The following is a 20954-nucleotide window of genomic DNA, read 5'->3' as shown; positions in this document are numbered from 1 at the left end:
CGTCTGTGTAGGGCACACAGAGAGAAAAAAAATCTCGCCTTATAAGTTTGATTTGATAGGTTTGTGTCTGTGTATCTGTGGGATTGTAGTGGATCAATGTGGATTTTTTTTTGAAAAAATCTAAAGAAGAACAAAATGGTTCTGAGCCAAAACTTATGAAGACCATTCGGGCGATCCAAGGTCCAATATTCATTTGCAGAATTTTACACACTTATGGGTACTTTGAAATATATATATGGAATTAGTAAAGAGATGAGCTTCTCTGATGATGGAGCTCGAAAGTGGCCGGAAGCTACTAAAACATTTAACCTATATGTAAAAGAAAGTCGTGTTGGTTACACTTTTTATCCCTCAAGAACGGCTGAAACAATTTAGCGGAAAATTGGTAGGTAGCTTAGAACCAGGAGATGGACATAGGATACTTTTTATCCTTTTTACGTGGGACGTGGTATAACAAAACGAATCAAACAGAAAAACGAAAAATTTATCAGACAAAACATCACATGACAAAAAATAGTAAATCTAAACCATTATCGAATCGTCTTTTACATAAGAATCGGTTCAGCCGTTTAAGAGACGTTTAATAACAAACATTGACAGCAGATATAATCATAAAGATAATTATGTGTGGATGCTATGGTAAGGTCCTGCTATAACAATGATATGATAAAAATAATACAATGTCGCTATAATCATATTTTGGTCTTGGGTTCACTTCCAGCACCTCACTATTTGATCACATTTTGTACAAGTAGGTATTTAACATGACGCTGATGGAAAACCAATTAGTGCACTTTTATCTGAACGCGATCAGTCGCTGAAACCAACACTGCTTCCAGCTTCACACTGCAGGAGAAATTCCAACTTAGCCTATTAATAACTGGTAGATAAAATATCAGTAAAGAGTATGTAAAGAGGTTATATATATTATAATTATAACTGGCCACGTTATTTAAATGTGTTGCAAAATTTTCTTTCAGATGAAAACTAATTTTGTAATGTCAACGTGTTAGATATCTTTCTATTTTATTTTATTTTTATTTATTGTTAAATCGAAATTTAATAGTAACCAAAATGTTTTGAAGACTGCCGATTAATTTATGGTAAGTTTATTTTAGGTTTTTTAAATTAATTTTATCTCAATATAAATTAGCAACTAGCTTCTTGTGTGGAAGCGATAGCCCCGTCTCACCTAATAATAAACGGCTCAAATATAAGAGTCTTTCATCCAACTTGGATTTTGTTCCCTTTGGAGTAGAGACTCTTGGGCCGTGGAGTTCAAGTGCACAGGCGCTAATTAAATATAGGTAGGCGTCTGATAGCACCGGTTACCCCAGGGTTGGTGCTTTCCTCGCTTAACGCATCAGTATCGGAATACAGCGAGGAAATACTGCCAGCGTTGTACACCACAGGGACCAAACTTTAATTGGTTTTAACTTTCTATTTATCCATTTTTCATTATTATTATTACTATGTAGGTTAAGAGTAAATTACTGTATTTTTGTGTGTTGGAAAAAAATATAAATATAAAAGCAATTATGTCTGTTCATTCATATGTTTGTAATTTTAATATTAAGTAATAAAGTACGAGTGCGAAGCTGTCGTTTCATTGCACTAAAATAGTATAAAAGTCATAAAGCAACCTTTTCGCCCCAACAATGTCTATAGTTTAAGTCTGACTTTATTTAGGTTGATAACTTTTATCTCATATATACGAAGTCTTCTGGAGCAACTTGGTAGTTTTAGGTGTTTTTAGACACGCGGTGATTCTCAAATAATAATTTTCCGACCCTGTCCGGCCTGCATCTGCATCAAAAACAAAGATAAGAGAAATGTTTTTATATACTCGTAGTTTTTTATAAATTTAATTTAATTTCAACCCAACATTGACAGATAATGTCAGGGCTCAGTACCGACGGCATGGAGCCCGAAGAGGTAAACATCAAAGAAAACAAGATAAACGATGACGTCAAGTCTTTCTTACTAAAGCGGAGCGAACATGACCTGCCTCGATACACTGCTAGAATAAGGACCTACCTAGATGTTAAAAGAAAGTAAGCAAGGGATATTTTTTTTATGAAACAGGCGGCAAACGGGCAGGAGGCTCACTGATGTTAAGTGATACTGCCCCTTATGGACACTCAATGCCAGAGGATTGCGAGTTCGTTGCCGGCCTTTAAGTAATTGGTACGCTCTTTTCTTGAAGGACCCTTAGTCGAATTGGTCCGGAAATACTTCAGTAGGCAGCTAGTTTCACAACGGTAAAAACAGCCTTAAACAATGCTCAGTTGTGGAGCGACAGACGTCGAGGTGATAAGGGTGGAATATCGTATTTTTCCACGACGTCCGATGGTATTAACATTAAAAAAAAAATTTATGGACATAAATAAGTACTTCCAGGACTGGAAGTACTATGGAGTAGATTTTTTATTTTTTCAGGCGCCAGCGGGCGAATGAGGCGCGACGCAATATTGAGAAAGAAAAAACAAAGAAGAAAACTGAGACTGAGACAAAAGAGGACACGTGAGTATATTTTTCTTCTTAGTTTACTGAAGGGTGTTTTGATATTCTATTATCTATTGATTATCTATTAATTTTATTTATGGATATTCACAAATTAAAGTCGCAATATCAAGATTTGGAAAGCTTTGAAAAAGGCAAAGTAATGAAAAACTATGTAGTGGATATTCGTGTTTCTTATGAAGCACTATAAAAGAAAGTTACTGCATTGAGTGGGTCATTCTTTTGTTATTTATTTATATCGTTACAGCGTACTTTATTATAAAAACACTTATACTAAAGATATGGCCAAAGATGGAATACATAATATATACAAAACGATTAATTTACGAAACTTAATAAAAAAAACGCACGTTTTTACACATACATATTTTAGGTTTGTTTAGAAAAGTATTATGCTCATAAACACCTTTTTTTATGTAATAGGAGGCAAACGGGCAGGAGGCTCACCTGATAAGTGATATTGCCGCCCAAGGACACTCACACTGCCAGAAGGCTCGCAAGTGCGTTGCCAGCACACTGCATATATTTTAATATATGTAATTGCCATGATTATTTTGTTCATTTGAATTTGTTTCTTTCAGCGGCTTTTTCAGTAACGATGACGGTCGTGTCAGCAGGTATGAATAATTATATAACTCCTACCACGCCATTTTCTTATGTATTTGAATCATTGTCTTGTCTTTGCGAAGGAGTCGCCGTGATAAAGACCAGCGCGCCCGCCCTGCGTCACGTGGGCAGGAGCCCGCAGACCGTTGCGGCCGGCGCAGGCGCCGACGGAGATCGTGTGTAAGATTTAAAGGAATCTACAAAGTATATTATTACTACATAGAACATTGTAGTGTTATATTTTTAGCCTAGTTTAAAAACTTATTAAGAGAATCAGGATTTACCATGTTAAAATATTTGTTATTATTAAACTATTCCTTGCTGCCAGAAGATTAGATGCGCAGAATTAGTTTTGAGATCATTTGCTTCTAAAAGTACATCCGCGAATACCAAGCATACAATACTAACCAATATCAGTGTTTATTTGGCAATTTACGTTTATATGTATGTATAGCGTCGAAGACGCCGTCGCCGCCGCAGTTGCAGAAGGCGTCGCCGCCGACGCAGTTGCAGTCGGCGCCGCCGCCGCCGCAGTTGCAGTCGACGCCGCCGCCGTCGCCGTCGTCGCAGCTGTAGCCGCCGCCGCCGCAGACGAAGCTGTCGGCGAAAAAGACGCAAGAACCGTTGTGGATGTCGTCGTTAAGCCCCGATGTTATCCAATTGTAACCGATTTTTGGAGAGTTTTATGAATAAAATATTGATGTCCGCTAACTTGGCATTTCAATTGTACACGTCTAATGTATTAATTTAGAAATAAAAATAGCCTTTACTGGATTTTTAGAAATAATTACTTATACTGACAATACTAATATTTGAACAAAATAAAACTAAACTGTCACTGTATTCAATAAATAAAGTTCAATCAATAAAGGACCGATTTGAGGAATATCCGACCAAACCTTTCAATTGTACATTATTATCAAATAGATGTTATTTGTTCTACAATCGCTACAGTGCACCTTATTCGATGGCGTTTCTAGAAGCCAAAAAACTTAATAAGCCTTCAAAATAAACTTTAAAGTAATAATCAAACAAAATCTACTTTGTTATGCATACCCTAACATTTTACGTAAATTTCTAAAAGAAAATTTAAGAATGTCACAAAAAACCTTTGTAACACAAAGAACGATTCGGTGGACATTGTCATACATAGTTTTTTTAATATCTCTATATATATAAAATTCTCGTGTCACAATGTTCGTTCCCATACTCCGGCTCGACCGACTCTTATGAATTTTTTATGGATATTCAGTAAGTCTGAGAATCGGCTACTGTCTATCTTTCAAACCTCTAAGTGATAAGGTCCATGTCCACCCCAAAAAAATTGTTTTTATTTTTTCCTCCCTCTATCTACCCTCTACGATCAACCCCTATTTTTTTATTTGTTAGAAGAACTTATTACATAAAACTTGTTGATGTGAGATGCGTCTAAAAAAAGGGTGCGTGTACTTATGTACGCGCGTAAGAAGTTATACTTCTTAGGCATTATTAAAAATAGTTTTTGATTGCATGCAAATAATTAATTACAATTAAATAATCAGACTGGAAAAGGAGTCATTATAGTCAATAAAGTTCAGTTTACATTTGAAAAATTATTTGCGCGCGTATCGTGAAATTTCACTCTCATCAATTTTTCATAACGCGCCTAAACAAGTATAACTTCAAAAATGCAATATTTACATGTAAAAATATGTAAAAGTTTGTATATAAATGTAATATTGTAACTGGCCTGATCACAATTTAAATTTACTTTTAGAAGAATGCATTTTTCATTCAAATAAAATTGTATGATGTCAGTGTGTTAAAAATTTTTCTGTTTTATTTTATATTTATTTATTTTTTAAACGAGATTTATAAACAAACCGAGAATGTTTTGAAGACCGCCGAATAATTTGTGGTAAGTTTAAATCTTATATATTTATTATATATATTATCAAATGGGATTTAGAACTTAAGTGAATTGCATTTCAAAGTTCAATTGCTTGTCTATTTTTTATATTAATCTCTGGGATGGCCCAATGGGGCATGGTACGAACAAATACATCTCTTACAGGTAATGTCAGGGCTTAGTAGCGGCGGCATGGAGCCGGAAGAGCCAAACAGCAAAGAAAAGAAGATAAATGATGAAGTTATATCATTTTTACTAAAGCGCAGTGAACATGACATACCCCAATACTGTACTCGAATAAAGACCTACCTAGATGTTAAAAGAAGGTTGGCCTCTAGTCTCTTATGTTTTAAAGAAATGAATTCCTCCTACTGGAATTTCTATGGACTTTTGTACTTTTTAGGCGCCAGCGGGCGAATGAAGCGCGACGCAATATTGAGAATGAAAAAACAAAGAAGAAAACTGAAGACACAAAAGACATAAACGCAGAGGACAAGTGAGTATATTAAGTTGCACTTTAAAATCAATTATTTCCGGCAGCAAAAATCACTTGGAGATGTTCCAATCAAGGTGCCCCGAGACTCCTGCATAATCGTCGTTACCTTGAAATTCCTTCTATGATTTGTTTTGTTGTTATGTCATTGATTCATAGTTGAAAATCATTACTGAAAGTCTAATCTTGTAACGACCAGTCATAGCAGATGTGTTTGAGTATTCACTGGAGCATTGTGGTGATGAGAGATTTGACCGCGTTGGGTCTAGTAGATTGTGATTAAAAGTGAGATCGGTGTCTCGTTTTTAAGCTAAAGTGTTATTTGTATTGTTAAAAGGAATCAATCTACTTATATTAAATATTGTACGATTATAATTCGCGTCTTTTGTGCTCGCACTTTACCCACTAAACCCGGTAATTACAATATCGATGTAGTGACATATAGAACAAATGTTTGGAAAGCAGAAATTGATAAAGGCAAACTGATGATTAAAAGCCAAAAAAGTGTTTTTGTGCATTTTGAAGTCTGTTTTAGCTTTTTTTAATAGCTGCATGCATCTAAACATACTGATTTTGAACACAACCAATACCAATATATTCTTACCTTTTTTGCAATGTTATTACTTCGCGGATCATGTAATTTAGGCCACTTAAAAAAATTTGCAACTTCTTAAAAGCTCCTTTAGCTTTCAAAAAATGTTCATTATTTGTGAGTCCTAATATCAATTCGTATCTTCCAGAGCCTTTGTGGGCAACGATGACGATGGTGAGAGCAAAAGGTATGTAATAGAGACGATAATACAACTACTGTTTTTATTTGTTATGGATTAATTATCTTGTCCTTGCGAAGGAGTTGCCGTGTAAAAGGCGAGCGCTCCCGTCCCGAGTCACGCAAGCAGGAGCCCGTAGACCGCTGCTGTCGGCGGAGGCGCCGTCGATCATGTGTAAGATTTAAAGGAATTTACAAATTATATTATTACTACATAAACTACTTTTTTAGATGTCAGTCAAGTAACAATGAAAGAAAGAACCTTGCATAGTTTTAATAGGAATGTCAATTAAAAGTATTACACACCAAGCTTAGTTTAAAAGTATCCAAATACGACAGTTTTGATTTGCAAGTATAGTTTTCTATGTTTGTTTAGCGTCGTAGACGCAGGCGCAGTTGTAGTCGGCGCCGACGCCGTCGACGCCGTCGCAGCTGTAGTCGCCGCCGCCGGAGAAGAAGCTGTCGACGCAGAAGACGCCGACGCCGCTGTAGACGTTAAGCCCCGATGTTAACCATTTGTAACCGATTTTTGGAGCGTTTAATTTTTATGAATAAATTATTGATGTCCGCTATTAAATTACTTTATGATTGTTAACGCCTGATGCATTATTCTTGCAATCTTAATAATAATACTAATAGTAGGGGAGCCCAAGCAGGGATTACGGGATTAATATACGGAGATACCTTGTACCCGGTTAAGTACCTCTACTAAATATGAGCCCCATATACGTGGGTAATACTGAAAATGTTTAGAACTGACCAGTTAGAAAGCTAATGAAAACTTTCTTGATTTTCAATTTTAGAACTCTTTGGTAACCTAATGTAGTATATTGCATTCATTTGTCATTTGTTTTTGTGAATTGGCGGGAAATCTAAAACTCTTGTTACACGTGAAAATGAACCTAACGCGAGAAAATTTTTGGTCAATGATTTATAATGACTTTCGTTATGGGCCTACTCAACAACAAAGCTATGATAGGCTGCGATTAGCATTTCGTAATGAAGTCCCATCTCGTGCCACTATTTACAATTGGTTTAACGAGTTAAAGCCTGGACGTAGCAATCTCAATGATGATCCGCGTGAGGGACGTCCTTTAACAGCGACTACTGAAGATAACATTAGTGCTGTGCGACGCATGATAGAGGAAGATAAGAGAGTGACCTATCAGCAGATACGGGCAAGCCTAGGCATTGGTATGAGTCAAGTTAAAAAAATATTACACGAACATTTGGGCGTCAGGAAGCTTTGTACCAGATGGATTCCCCATACTTTAACCGACGACCATAAACACCTACGCATGGACTGGTGTCGCCAAATGTTAGATAAGTTCAACGGCGGTGACTCAAATGCTGTATCTTCACAGGTGATGGAAACTGGTTATTGCTACGAACCCAAAACTAAAGATAAAATTCGAGGTATTCGCTTTACGAGCCCTGAAGATGCAGTGAAAGTGTACGAAAATGCCATAGAAGAGACCCCTAAGGAAGAATGGGCCCACTGTTTTTCTCAGTGGTTCCATCGAATGCGACGATGTGTAGAGAGGAACGGACATTACTTCGAAAAACAATAAAAGTATTGGCAACTTTCTACATTAAGCCGTTTTTCATTTTCTAAACATTTTCAGTGTTACCTAGGTATAGGCCGTCTGTCAAGGATAAAGGATCAGATTAGTAAAATAAATAATCATCAGACTTTCTCGAGCGCGTCAGGTTAAGATAGGGTGAGTTAATTATATGCTAACAAGTGCATATTTCACTAATCTGACAATTTTCAAGTAACGTAAAGAAAGGGGAGGGCTGCAAAGTTTAAAAAAACAGTTATCTCGACATTCTCGAGCGTCGCTGATTTTGTTTATTTTGAAGGAAATAATTCACGGATGACGAAAAATATATAATCTGCCGAAGTCAGAAAAATTCGTCGATTAAGTTTAATACGTGCTGCGTGATTGCGTGATGACGTCTATATTACTATTAGTTTAAAAATATTGACATAAAGTGTGTATTTTGTGATGAAACTACTTTACGAAAATCAATAAAATTTACATTATAAACATTAGAAAAATGTATAAATTTTATAATATCGTCGAAGTAAACCGGTTCTTCCGGTTTATTTTTATTTTTTATTATTTTTAAGTATTTTTTAAAAATTATTATATAATAAATACAAGTTCCACTTAAACAACATCACTATTTCCAGAGCTTATCATCAGTTAAGTTCAATGATTAAAAAAAAAATATATCAGATTAGGCGAATCCCTCCAGATAATCGTCAGATTATGAAACATCACGTCTAGGACATGAAGGTGAACCATATATGACTTGATCTGACGCGGTTGAGTATTTCAAAATGGCGAAGTTTTTTGCACATTTTTTAATGACCGCGCGTTTGCGTCACATTCAAATCGTCAGATTATTAGATGAGAGTTTTTTTTAGGTTCACTTAATGCCCCCTTAGAAAATCTGACGCGTTCGATTTTTTTTTTTTTCATTTTCAACCCTTATGAACGACCACCCCCACCATACAAACAATCAGATAAACATACGTACATTCTTCAAAATACGTAGGACATGGATGCTTTCCATATCTGACACACTCGAGTATGTCCATGGCACTGTTTTTTTTTACATTTTTGAAAGTCTATAGCCGCTCCCCCCACCGATGAAAAGGTGTACATTAAATAATATTTTTTTCTTATAATTATCTAAGCTTCGCAACCCAATAGGTCTCTATGACGCTCGAGTAAATCCCCATTTAGCATCGTGGGCTCCCCTACTACAAGGTATTATAAAAGTGAGGAGACTTCCGACAGACCTCCCGTATGTCAAAAACGTATTGAATTTTGACCTACGGAAACATGTCCGCTCAAAATTTTTAGTCAGTTTTTAATCAGCTCCTTTCTGAGAATATTTAATCGCAGGTTATAAGTACGACAATATTTCAATTACAGAGAAATAACTCTAAAATAAAATCTCTTATATATTTATTTAAAACCAACATAGAACTTAGTTTCCTAGGAACAATATAAAACAAATTGAGCATTATTCAGATCTAGGACAAGATACAATATTTCTTAAACATTGCTCGAATGCCAAGTAATGTATATTATTCAAATATCAGACTTTGATCATTATCTGATCCAAGGGTTTTCTTTCGAGGTCAGGAACTGTTGCATCTGGATGGGGTCTCCCTATAGGTAGTAGCAACTCCAGTCTCTCGTTGGAAGGTCTCGAAAGAAGGTCTCGAAGACGCGCATTACAGTTCAATGGGGTTGACGTGAGAGCTACTAGTCCACAGTACTGAAATGTTATCAAAACTATAAGGTCTACTATTAAGGGTCATAATGGTGTCCTCGATACCAATAATTCTTCCAAAGATACGGGACATTAACGAAATCCATTTTACCAATAATTGGGAAGCCATTTCAATTTTCAACAAAGAGGAAAAATAGTATATAAACTCTTTTGCAAAAAAATCGGGCACCTAAGGAAATGTAAAAACCTAATAACGAGTATTTTATTTGATTTGTAACTTTTTTTAATTGAAAAGAGTAAAAAAATCTTCGTCTTTATTACAAACCATTTTTTGTTTGACCTTGTACATGGGTTTTAACATCATCAAAGATTGGCAAAATTCACTTCACGCGTATTAATTTACAACAACTTCAGACAAACGTCAATTCTTAAACGTAAACTTCCTTGGGAGCCCGTTTTTTTTTCAAAAGACTAGTTAAATGAACTGTGAAACAAATCGCTGTTTTAAAATGAGTTTTTGCCTATGTATACCTGAATAGCTGTCAGCAATATCCCAGCAGCAATAGCTACACTGATCTCGTTGTAGTAATGCATACGCTTCTTTCCGTCTTCCCTCATTGAGTGGGTCTGCCTGAAAACCAGTATTAACGCTGGTGCATCACATAAGTATGGCTTGGAAGCATTTGTGGCAAACGGTTTTAAATCCGCAACCCATTGTCTAGACATTCTTCTTGCGTAGTTTAGATCCTCTTCTTCTTCTACAATGTTCCTTATTGCTTCTTTCACATTTGGGTCCTGAACCACTACAAAGGTCCAGGGTTCTGTATGTGCTCCAGACGGGGATGTACCTAAAGGTATTTATTAATAATTTTTAATCTATGAGCGTTGACTTAATTTTACTCTTATCTGTGATATTGACAAGATATATTCTGTGTCATCAATTTATAATTCAGATTCTAAACATAATAAATTTTAATTCCTTTTAAATTTATGTAATAAAATGAAATTAAAGTATTTCTTCAAGTTAATTTACAAATTTAAACTAAGCGTGTCGTTGCTTATTTTATTGGTAATTTTAATTTTATTAATAAAAAATCAGTCGTATACACGGTTTGATGAAAAATCTTGGTATGATGATGAAAATATTTCCGAAAAGATGTCACCAGATATGCAAGACGTTGATGTAGATGAGATACTGAGATTGAAGGAACACTTGGAAAAAATTAACAAAGAACAAGAAATCCACCATAAAGATATGTATATTGTTAATGTAACACTTATTATTGTTATTCAAGTACACGATAGATCATTTTACTTGGAACATCTTTTACAGTCTTTAGAGAAAGTCAAAGGTATAACTAAATGCCTAATCATTTTTTCCCACGATTATTTTGACAATGAAACTTCCGCGATCATCCAGAATACATATTTCACTAAATATATGCAAATATTTTATCCCTACAATATTCAGATGCATCCCCATGTGTTTCCTGGCCCAGATTTAAAATTTTGTAGCAAAAATTTTATAAATTGCGACGTTAATGTCAGGTATAGAGATCCCGAGAAAACACAACTCAAACATCACTGGTGGTGGACTCTTAGTACAGTATTCGACAGACTTAAAGCGACCAAAGAATATAACGGAAATATTGTTTTCCTAGAAGAGGACCAGTACGTTACTGAAGATTTGATTTTTGTAGTAAAGTTATTAGAAAAGACGTTGCCTAATATTTACCCTCATTGGAATATGATAACTTTAGGACCCCGTTTTCCAAGAATAAGAGATTATTTTGTTAATGATACCCGATTAGACATAGAATCTTGGGGCAGCAATGATAATATCGCAATCGTTTTTAACAGAACTCTCTGGGATAAACTTAAAAAACTCTCTGACTCCTTTTGTCGTTTTAACGATTACAGCTGGAGCAACTCTCTTGCTTATATAAGCAAATATATGGTGAACAAAACATTATTTGTTGCATCAATGAAAAGCGCAAGAGTGTTTAGATTTGAGAACTGTCAAAACAGTGATGACACGTATTGTCACGAGGTGGAAAAAGTTATCACAGTTCAAAAATTCGCAAAGCAGGTTTCAAAGTTCTTGTACCCTTTGACAGTCTCATACACCATACCCCGCCCATTAAAGAAGCCACGAAACAAAACTTTGGGTGGATGGAGAGATGTTAGAGATCATGAATTATGTATGTCCTATACAAATAGAATCAAACTTTAAGAATTTGTTGTTGCTAATTTCAATTCATTTATATTGAGAAAAGCTATGCGTGATTCAATGCCGTTCTCAATGCTGTTTTATATTTTCATATAATTAGCCTAATAAGATGACATTTATTTGTTACTGATTCTACAATTGGTTGAATTGACAATTAGAACAGAACCACAATACCACAATTAATATTTCCCTGTCTGATCTTAATGTGACTGTCTAGGGTTCTGACATAAAAACTACGCTATTTATATGCAGTATTTTATTACATGTAATAGGGACTAAATGCAATTTATCTTCACTAGTCTAATCATTAAGAGAAACGTACCAGCGGTTTTAATGATATTTTCTAAAACTTCTGGAGGTATTGGCTCCGTACTAAAGCTCCTCACTGTGCGTCGTGTTGCCATGAGATCATAGTACTCTCTGGACCTTTGAATTACTTCTTCTGTGGACCTCCACAGAGGTTTGTAAGGAATATGGAGGGTGTCCTCTGGAATTGCTGATATGAGGTAATCTGGGTCATCTTCATCGTCTGGTTCTTCTCGGTCTGTGAAAGAAGTTTCTAATTTTATTGAAGAAGTTAAATAGGTATTTATTCGCTCAAAAATATATAATAGACATGTTGCCAGAGGGCTCGAACGTGCGTTGCCGGCCTTTTAAGAATTGGTACGCTCATTTCTTGAAGGACCCTACGAGAACTACCCATATCCTCGTATGGCGAATTGGTTCCGTTTTCTGGCAAGGCTACGTGAAGAACACGAGGGAAGTTCGGGCATTCTTTTTATATGACCTAAAATCCTTATTGTCGGGAAATGTAACAACAGATGAACACTAACACAAGTCTTGACGTATTTTATAGTAGTAGACGACTTGACCCATAAATTAAACTACTGAGTTAACTACTGAACTCTTTGCCCTTTTGAACATTGAACGAAACAACTGTTTATTGAACGTGATTGTTATTAAAGGGAAGAATAAAGGAATATTTTATTATTTTTCAACAGTATGTCAACTATGTGATAGTGACTCATATAACATGAATAGCCCTTGTTTTGATAGCATTTTTATAAACAAATTACATACAGTACCCACCAACCGGACGGCTACCACGAAAATAACGAAGATATTTCAAAATAATACAAAGGTTCTTAGTAATTGCGACCGGCCGACCAGAGCAGTGTTGGCCTAATAGCTTCAGCGTGCGACTCTCATCCCTGAGGTCGTCGTAGGATCGGAACCCGAGTGTGCACCAATGGAATTTGTATGTGAGCAAAATTAACATTAGTTCGAACGGTGAAGTAAAACTTCGTTAGGCAAAAAGTCGACGGCGTGTGTCAGGTACGGAGGCTGATCATCTACCTATAGGAAAAATGATCAGGAAATAGATACAGAAATCTGAGGCCAAGATCTGAAAAGGTAGCGTCACTGATTTATTTATTTTTTTATTTTAGGTGCGACCGACTTGATTGTATTGGGTTTCATATGATGATTTGCGTTGGAAGTGCCAATACTTTGTTATTATTGTGTAAATTATTTGACCTAATAACTTATCACCACAAAGTAGGTGAGGATAATAATGAGCATGCTCAGTTTATCTATTTAAACTGATAAGACGTAAAAACTATGATATATTTACACAAATTTTACCGAGTTTTGACCGCCTTTACTGCTGATTTAAAGGTTATCAGCGTGTGTGTGATAATAACTGAGATGATCTATTTACGCTTCCAAGCATATGAGATACATTTCGTATATGTTATTTGTACAAATTTGTCCGAAATGTCATAATGATCCTTGATTTAAATTAGTATGTCGCAGCCAACTAGCTCAATAAGTCGTTAAATTAACAGCCTAACCTCTTAACTAAACATCGCCGTTTAACTAACGGTCTGAAAGATATTCAGTTGATAAACCAAATATTTTAATTAAATGTTAAATGATAAAAATATGTGCCGTAAATTGTTTATCGTCACACAGCTGCCTCGTCGTTAAATTATAAAATTAAAACAATTGTGGCATAAAGTAAAACACGTATTACAAATTGATTTTTTTTCTTGAAACGAATAAGAAAAATTTCAAGATAAATTTAAAATAAAACAAGCGGAACGGATCTTGACTTATTTGTTACTCAGAAGAAGGTAGAATACTTTAAAACAATTTATTTTTCAAATAAATCTTTAGTCAATAAAGGTTCAAGGCCTGGCATTGGTCTGCTAAATATAATATATTCAACTGCATAATGAATGTCATCCATCTTTCATTATACCAAATCCAATACGTCTTTGACATCCGGGACAGACTTGGGCTTAGTCGTGACACTGAATTTTACACAACTAAAATCGACGCTTTTGATCAAGTTAAGCTAAAATTGTCATATTAATGTATTGACGAATCTATAGAAAAGTTTGTGCTAAAGTAGATTTATTATCGCGTCAACACAATTAAACAAAGAGACCAGAGTAATTAAGTTAATTAGTTTTTATGAATATTTTATATACTTAGAACGCGGAAGATTTTTTTATTAATTCAAATATACCACTTGTCTAATGTATTTTATGAATACATAAATTACTACTGTTTATATTATAACTTGTATTAAAAAAAGGTTTGGAAATTTATTCAGTTTGTATGAGCAGTGTTTAACTGTGGTTGCCTACAAATAATAATAAAGCTGCTTTCATTCCATGCTGTTAAAAATTACATATCTACGTAAATGTTTCCGTTTTTTTGTGTTCTGCAGTATGGACTATGGACCACTTTTGGGTAAATCCCTCCTCCAGAACTTTCTATTTGGATCTATTCTTAGCTTCCTCCATCCATTTCTCCCTAGAAACCTTAACTATGTCGTCAGCCCATCGCTTTTGTGGTCTTCCCACATTTCTTTTTCCTTCCCCCTCCAGCGGGTGGCTTCTGCGATCCATCTTTTATCTATACACCCTGCCCATTTCAATTTAAAATGTAAGGCTCCAATAAATAAATTGAAGTAAAACCTGGTGAGCAGCATGTCTAAGTCCCAAAAATCGACGGCGTGTCAGGCACTGATAAAATCTTTACAAACGGAAAAAAAAAAAAAAAAAAAAAAAATATGTTTATTATGGAACGTAAGATACATGTATCACTTATTCCACGTCATTAAATTTGAAGGCATCCCTACTCATCGGCAAAGAAGACAGAGGGTGTAGGCCGAGAGAAAAAGCCGGCGTAAAAAACTCTCGGTACTCTTTTAAAACAGCAAATCATCAAACAACACTTATTTATAACAAATATCGCAAATTAATTAGAAGTAGCCTGTCTAGCACTAGTCCCAGGCCCTTTTATCAATTAGATAATCGTTGACTTTATAGTAAGCCTTTTTACACAGCTTTTCTTTAATACATTTCTTAAATTTATTGAAAGGCAGTGATAAAAGAGCTTCTGGGATTTTATTAAAGAAGAGTATCCCTTTCCCCAAAAAAGAATTACTAACTTTAGATAGTCTAGTACGGGGAAATTGCAGCCTGCGTTTGTTCCGTGTATTAACATTGTGCGTATGTTCTATTCTAGTAAACTTATCACTATTTTTGTATACATACATAATATTTTCATAAATATATTGCGAGGGAAAGGTAAGTATATTAATTTCCTTGAATTTATCTCTAAGAGATTCCCTACATTTTAAATTATAGATTGCACGAATAGCCCTCTTCTGCAGGATGAAAATAGTTTCGACATCAGCAGCATGACCCCATAATAATAAGCCATAAGTCATTAAGCTATGAAAGTAACTAAAATAAACAAGTCTAGCTGTATCGACATCAGTTAGAGAGCGAATTTTTTTAACCGCGTAGGCTGCAGAACTAAGTCTCTTCGCCAATCCGTTAATATGAGGGGACCACTGAAGTTTTGAATCCATGGTGATTCCGAGAAATACAGTTGTATCATCCAGATTCAATTCCTCACCGTTTATAATTGGTCTAGTATCCATAATCCTTGAATTTTTTGCACAAAATTTAATGCATTTTGTCTTTTTTGCATTAAGTAGAAGGTTATTCATACTAAACCAATGGACAATCGAAGACAGAGCATTGTTCACATCGTCAAAATTTGTTATTTGTCGTTTGATTTTAAAAATCAAGGACGTGTCATCAGCAAACAAAACTATCTGATGTTTTCTCTCTACCATGAAAGGTAGATCATTTATATAAACAAGAAAGAGGAAAGGGCCAAGAATTGAGCCCTGTGGTACCCCCATATCTACTGCCGACCCAGAGGACCTCTTACCATTCACTTCAACCTTCTGAGTTCTTCCGTGTAAATAGGAAGTCAGAAGATTCAGTGCGGTATTCTTGATGCCATAATGGCGGAGTTTCCCGATTAAGGTCTCGTGTTGGACACAATCAAATGCTTTGGATAAGTCGCAGAAAACACCTAAAGCGTCATGCGACTCCTCCCAAGCCTTAATTATATATCTATATAACTCAACACCGGCATCGGCTGTCGAGCGACCCTTGGTAAAACCGAACTGATTATTATGTAATAATTTGTTTACGTTAAAATGACTTACCAGTTGATTTAATATAATTTTTTCAAATATTTTACTACAAGTAGGTAGTACGGAAATTGGTCTAAAGTTACTGGGGTCGGACATACTACCTGCTTTAAATAATGGAATGACTTTACTATGTTTCATTAGATCGGGAAACTCGCCACTTTTAATACAATTGTTGAAAATTATAGCTAGATGGGGAGCAATTACATCAATTATGCTACTAATTATTTTTACAGAAATACCCCAAAGATCGGTAGTGTTCTTAATATCTATGGTTCTAAATATCCTCACTATATCGTCGGCACCAATGGGTCGGAATGTAAAACTGACCTTGCACTCGTTTACATTATCTTTGAGCAGCGATTCAGCGAGGGCGGGAGATGATTGAAGAGACTTTGTAGTCGAAATTGGAATGTCAGAAAAGTACTTATCAAAAACAATCGCTATCTCTTCGTTAGATTTGATTATAGTGTTATCGACACATAGTTCGATGTCTTGATTGCGATCCCTGACTCTTCCAGTTTCACTATCAATTATCTTCCAAGTCATTTTAGTTTTATTGCTACTATTTTTAATCTTGTTTTTAATATTTAAGGACTTGGCCGCGTAACAAACTTTCTTAAATAATTTCGAATAATTTCGAACATAAAGAATAAATTCTTCATTATGATTGTATGACTTTTCAGCGTAAAGGTCATACAACCGTTGTCTACTTTTATAAATTCCCGCTGTCGCCCAATCACTAAACGATTTACACTGCGAATGAGAGACTTTCTTTGGGGTAAAGATGGTGTTGAACTCTTTATTAATACAATCACTTAGATTGTTGTATTGTATATCAACGGTAGTACCTACCGGTAATAAAGGTAGGTGTTTACCTATATTATGTCTAAATCTCACCATTCGCTTTTTATTTACTGGAACAAACACACTGCTCTTATTTACTTGTTTCACCACTTTACATTTTAGCGCCACTAACTGTCCACAATGATCTGAGCTAAGATCAGTTGTAATTGAGGTTTGCATTGCCTCTGCATCTGTAAATACATTATCTATACATGTAGCAGTGGAGCTTGTAATTCTAGTGGGCTCAAGAAACAAGTTAACAAGATTGTAAGATTTTAATAACAGATTGAATTTTTTACTAATGGAGGTATTTTCTAATAAATTTATATTGAAGTCACCACATACAATAATATACTTATTGTTCTTAAAACTAACTTTACACAAAATTTCCTCCAACTTTGCTTCAAAAAAATCGTAAGATGCACTTGGTGGTCTATAAACACTTAAAATAATGCAATTCTCAATCTCTATACAGGCTACCTCCAAAGAGTGTTCTACAGACAGACACACGATGTCATTACGCTCTTTATACTTTAAATTTTTATTAACAATAATCAAAGAGCCCCCATGAATCGCCGACAATCTGCAAAACGAACTTGCAACTTGGTGCTGATCAAAGTTAAAGATGATTTGGCATTCTCTAAGCCAATGTTCGGTAATGCATAGGACATCAATTTTTCTTGATTTTAAAAACAACTCCAATTCTAATTCTTTGCCCAACATACCTTGCATGTTTTGATGCATCAAGTTTAAACAGTTGTTGTTAGTAATATTACATGTTTGTGTTGAGCTGAGTTGTACTAAATTATTGCTAGAGTTTGCCTCTATTGTCACACTATCTAATTTAAATTATTAATACTTAATGAAGTGCTACTGCAAGTATCACTACATTCTCTTAAGCTAAGCTGCTCAATAGAAGCAGTTGTCTCAAAAGCTAGCTGCTCAATAGAAGCAGTTGTCTGAAAAGCTAAATGTTTAGCTTTAGTTGTAAATAAAAAGTAAGATAGCATAGTAGCTATCTGTTGTAAATAATAATTAGGTAGGCGGAACCTATCCTTTGTCAATACATACTTATTTTTAAATATACAATTTATATCCATTAAATTAGGTAGTGTACCTAAGTCACAATTTAATTGTATATTGTTAGTAGTTAATGAATTGTGCAATAGCATATTTAACTTATATCTAATTTTATTTTCCTTTGGTGCACCTTTGATGTAAGGAAATGTATGCAAGACAATATTCTCTACATTAAGTGATTTTAATTTATCAATAAATGACAACAATTCATTTTGTCCTACATTTCCCCTTCTCCCAAAAAGCAATATTAAAGTTGTGTTATTTGTGTAATTTCCACACAAGACTTTGTTGAAAATGGTTTGAAATGGACTCAGTAGTCTGAATAGACTATAGACTGAGGAAATTACTGAATTTATTTTATATATTGCAGAGTATCTACAATGCAACCACAGATTGGGAAACCATTATTCACTATCATAGCTCCCGACATAGTATATCCTTATATATTATTTCTTATTAGTGGCCAGTAATATTATACAGTAATTGTAAATTATGTAATTAAGGTATTAGGAATGCGTGATATATGATATATAAGTGATATATGATTCATTGGATGCCACAAATATTTCCTTTATAAGACATAAACTATAAATACTAATTGTAAAAACTCTATTATCTTTCAAGTATTCTCTATTTCTATTCTATTTATTCTAAGATTAACAGTTTGATGACTTTACACTCTTCTAGTCTTGAATGTTATTTATTTTCTATAGATAGATAATAATAATAATAGTAATAATAAAAACCCGTTTAATTAGGAAATAATAAGGATATACCTACTATAATTAACTTAGATTTGATATATAATTTTTTTCTTGTTATTCTAGTATACCCTTTACTCCACGATTTTCCAAATATCTCTGTCCATGGAGAATCATTCGCTTCCTGCTACCGCTTCTATTTCTTCTTTCCACTTTTTTTTGTGGCGCCCTCTTCTCCTTCCTCTTGGACTTTTCCATATAGTTGTCTTTAAAGTCCACCTTTTATCTGTGCATCTTGCAATAGATAGAGAGATAATACCATAGTGGAATTCATGAAGTATTCCGTCATTCATAAATGTCATGAGCCATGTAATAAGAATTTTATTAGCAGTTAATTTTTTATATGAAATATAATAAAAACCTTTTGATGAGATTCCAATTACAATAAATTACACTGTGTTTTATGTGCACGCAATTTTTTGATATTCAGCCTCGCGAATAATTTATACAGAACGGTTTCACTAGTTAATTAACGTTGCCACTACTAGAGATATTAATTTCCTAATTTTAGGGGATATTATTTATAATCTTCCTTCCCGATGTTGTGTCCATTGCATTCAAAAATTAAAAGCAAATATGGTATATTTATGGATTAGATTTATTTAAAAAAAATTGTTATTTGCAACTACTATAACCGATTATAGAATTGACTATAGTAATAGCAGGATTGGCACTTGCAATAGCCTGCTTGTGCCCTTTTTAATTTTATGATTTAATAAAGCTTACCTACTAATATAATGTTTTGGATAATATTGTAACAAAAGTCAAAAGTCAAGAATCATTTCTTCATATTGGTAAAAAAGATATATACATTAAATATAATACTCTTTATAATCGCCAAGCTTTTTGTTTTACGTTTGTAAGGAGCTGCAAACCATTACACCATGTTCCACATGACATCTTAAGTAATTAATAATAATAACATAAATTAAAAACAAAGATTTGTCCTCTATCAGCTGGAGGCATGGTGAAATAGGAGCACGCACTTACATTCTCGTAGGAACAACACGCAACTAATGACTAATGATTGTCTGCTTGAATAAATAAATAATTATTATACATATTTTACAATACACAAAAGAAGCTTTAAGTTCTCAGTAATGTATATGAAAAAAGGAACATAAAAATAAAACACCGGTCTGTCAAAAATGTCCGACCAATAGGTACCTACCTAATGTCAATTACCCTTGGAGAGCTAAAAAGTTCTTTATTTCTTAAATTATAAATGAATTATCGAGGAGATACTAAACCTTTTCTCGCAGAATAAACATTTGGAACTTTCTTGATATCGCCAATTCTATTTTCGAGCACTTGCAGTCTATTTCTGTGGAACTCTGTGAATACGATAAAAACCGCCGCCAAAACACTATACACTAGAAAACAATGGGTTTCCAATGCCCAAACTGTTACTGATATCGGATTCATTTCGCGCGCTTTTCGTAACTGACATATGACAATTTTTTTTCGCGCGCAATTTAATTGATATAAAAACACATGTGTTCGGAAACAATTCGCGTGGTAGACTAGTCCAGTGTTGCTCATCTGCTATCGTATATAATTTTGTTGCAAGCTATAATTAACTTTATTATCTTTTCAATAAAGTATAATGTGGGATTGTTCCAAAGTTGCACGGCGACTATGCGATACGATAGTTTAGCCTTGGCTACAAGATATGGCTTCCTATCAGAGTAAAAACCGGAAGTCTCTAGTGATAATAATAATAATGTGATAATATAAATATGAAAAAACAATTGTATATTTGCTACGAATTTACACAAAAATTAGGGATTCTAAGTATTTACTTCCAAAATATTAAAAAACATGTTCAGACGTACGAAGCTGGGCGCATAATAATAATAAAACATAATATATACCTCATCATCAAAGAATTACTAAGCTACATACTGAATCTGTGTTGTTATTCATTATCAGCAATGTTTCTTGTTGAATGAGTGGAGTGTAAAAAATCAAAACATTGTAG

The 20954-nt window shown here is 34.4% G+C and overlaps 3 protein-coding genes across 5 annotated transcripts; 2 read left to right on the top strand and 1 right to left on the bottom strand.

Moving 5' to 3' along the window:
* The first annotated feature begins 972 nt into the window (after positions 1–972).
* On the top strand, positions 973–3840 carry LOC125049704. 3 transcript variants are annotated; one of them, XR_007117045.1, is made up of 6 exons: positions 973–1103; positions 1894–2054; positions 2440–2523; positions 3105–3140; positions 3213–3333; positions 3584–3840. XR_007117045.1 is itself a non-coding variant. In XM_047649125.1 (6 exons), exons 2-6 carry the CDS (start codon positions 2042–2044, stop codon positions 3816–3818), a joined length of 465 nt encoding a protein of 154 aa, XP_047505081.1. In that variant the 5' UTR covers positions 973–1103; positions 1894–2041; the 3' UTR covers positions 3819–3840. The 3 variants fall into 3 exon arrangements, 2 of the variants coding, with proteins under 2 accessions (XP_047505081.1, XP_047505082.1); XM_047649125.1 differs by having other exon boundaries at positions 3213–3309; XM_047649126.1 differs by lacking the exon at positions 3105–3140 and having other exon boundaries at positions 3213–3309.
* Positions 3841–4890: 1050 nt separating this feature from the next.
* On the top strand, positions 4891–6851 carry LOC125049402 (protamine-2-like). Its single transcript, XM_047648653.1, has 6 exons — positions 4891–5026; positions 5183–5343; positions 5421–5513; positions 6251–6289; positions 6361–6454; positions 6656–6851. Exons 2-6 carry the CDS (start codon positions 5186–5188, stop codon positions 6776–6778), a joined length of 507 nt encoding a protein of 168 aa, XP_047504609.1. The 5' UTR covers positions 4891–5026; positions 5183–5185; the 3' UTR covers positions 6779–6851.
* A 2392-nt stretch (positions 6852–9243) lies between these two features.
* Positions 9244–20507, bottom strand: LOC125049401 (iodotyrosine deiodinase 1). The gene is made up of 4 exons (XM_047648652.1): positions 20224–20507; positions 12084–12305; positions 10063–10379; positions 9244–9576 (listed from the first exon to the last, which is right to left on the bottom strand). Exons 1-4 carry the CDS (start codon positions 20396–20398, stop codon positions 9394–9396), a joined length of 897 nt encoding a protein of 298 aa, XP_047504608.1. The 5' UTR covers positions 20399–20507; the 3' UTR covers positions 9244–9393.
* Between the last annotated feature and the right edge of the window lie 447 nt (positions 20508–20954).

The sequence above is a fragment of the Pieris napi genome, chromosome 5 (assembly GCF_905475465.1).
Source record: "Pieris napi chromosome 5, ilPieNapi1.2, whole genome shotgun sequence".
Taxonomy (NCBI): Eukaryota; Metazoa; Arthropoda; class Insecta; order Lepidoptera; family Pieridae; genus Pieris; species Pieris napi.
The sequence above is the reverse complement of the archived record's forward strand: the minus strand, read 5'-3'. Positions and strand labels throughout refer to the sequence as shown.

Excerpts from the sequence above, each read along its gene's own strand:
- LOC125049704 (XM_047649125.1), top strand. Across the intron at positions 2,524-3,104 it reads ACTGAGACAAAAGAGGACAC|CGGCTTTTTCAGTAACGATG; the intron begins GTGAGTATATTT and ends TGTTTCTTTCAG. Across the intron at positions 3,141-3,212 it reads GATGACGGTCGTGTCAGCAG|GAGTCGCCGTGATAAAGACC; the intron begins GTATGAATAATT and ends GTCTTTGCGAAG.
- LOC125049402 (XM_047648653.1), top strand. The coding sequence starts at position 5,186 with ATGTCAGGGCTTAGTAGCGGCGGCATGGAGCCGGAAGAGCCAAACAGC. Across the intron at positions 5,344-5,420 it reads TACCTAGATGTTAAAAGAAG|GCGCCAGCGGGCGAATGAAG; the intron begins GTTGGCCTCTAG and ends TGTACTTTTTAG. Across the intron at positions 6,290-6,360 it reads GACGATGGTGAGAGCAAAAG|GAGTTGCCGTGTAAAAGGCG; the intron begins GTATGTAATAGA and ends GTCCTTGCGAAG.
- LOC125049401 (XM_047648652.1), bottom strand. The coding sequence starts at position 20,398 with ATGAATCCGATATCAGTAACAGTTTGGGCATTGGAAACCCATTGTTTT. Across the intron at positions 12,306-20,223 it reads TGTTTATTCTGCGAGAAAAG|ACCGAGAAGAACCAGACGAT; the intron begins GTTTAGTATCTC and ends CTTCTTTCACAG. Across the intron at positions 10,380-12,083 it reads AAATATCATTAAAACCGCTG|GTACATCCCCGTCTGGAGCA; the intron begins GTACGTTTCTCT and ends AAATACCTTTAG.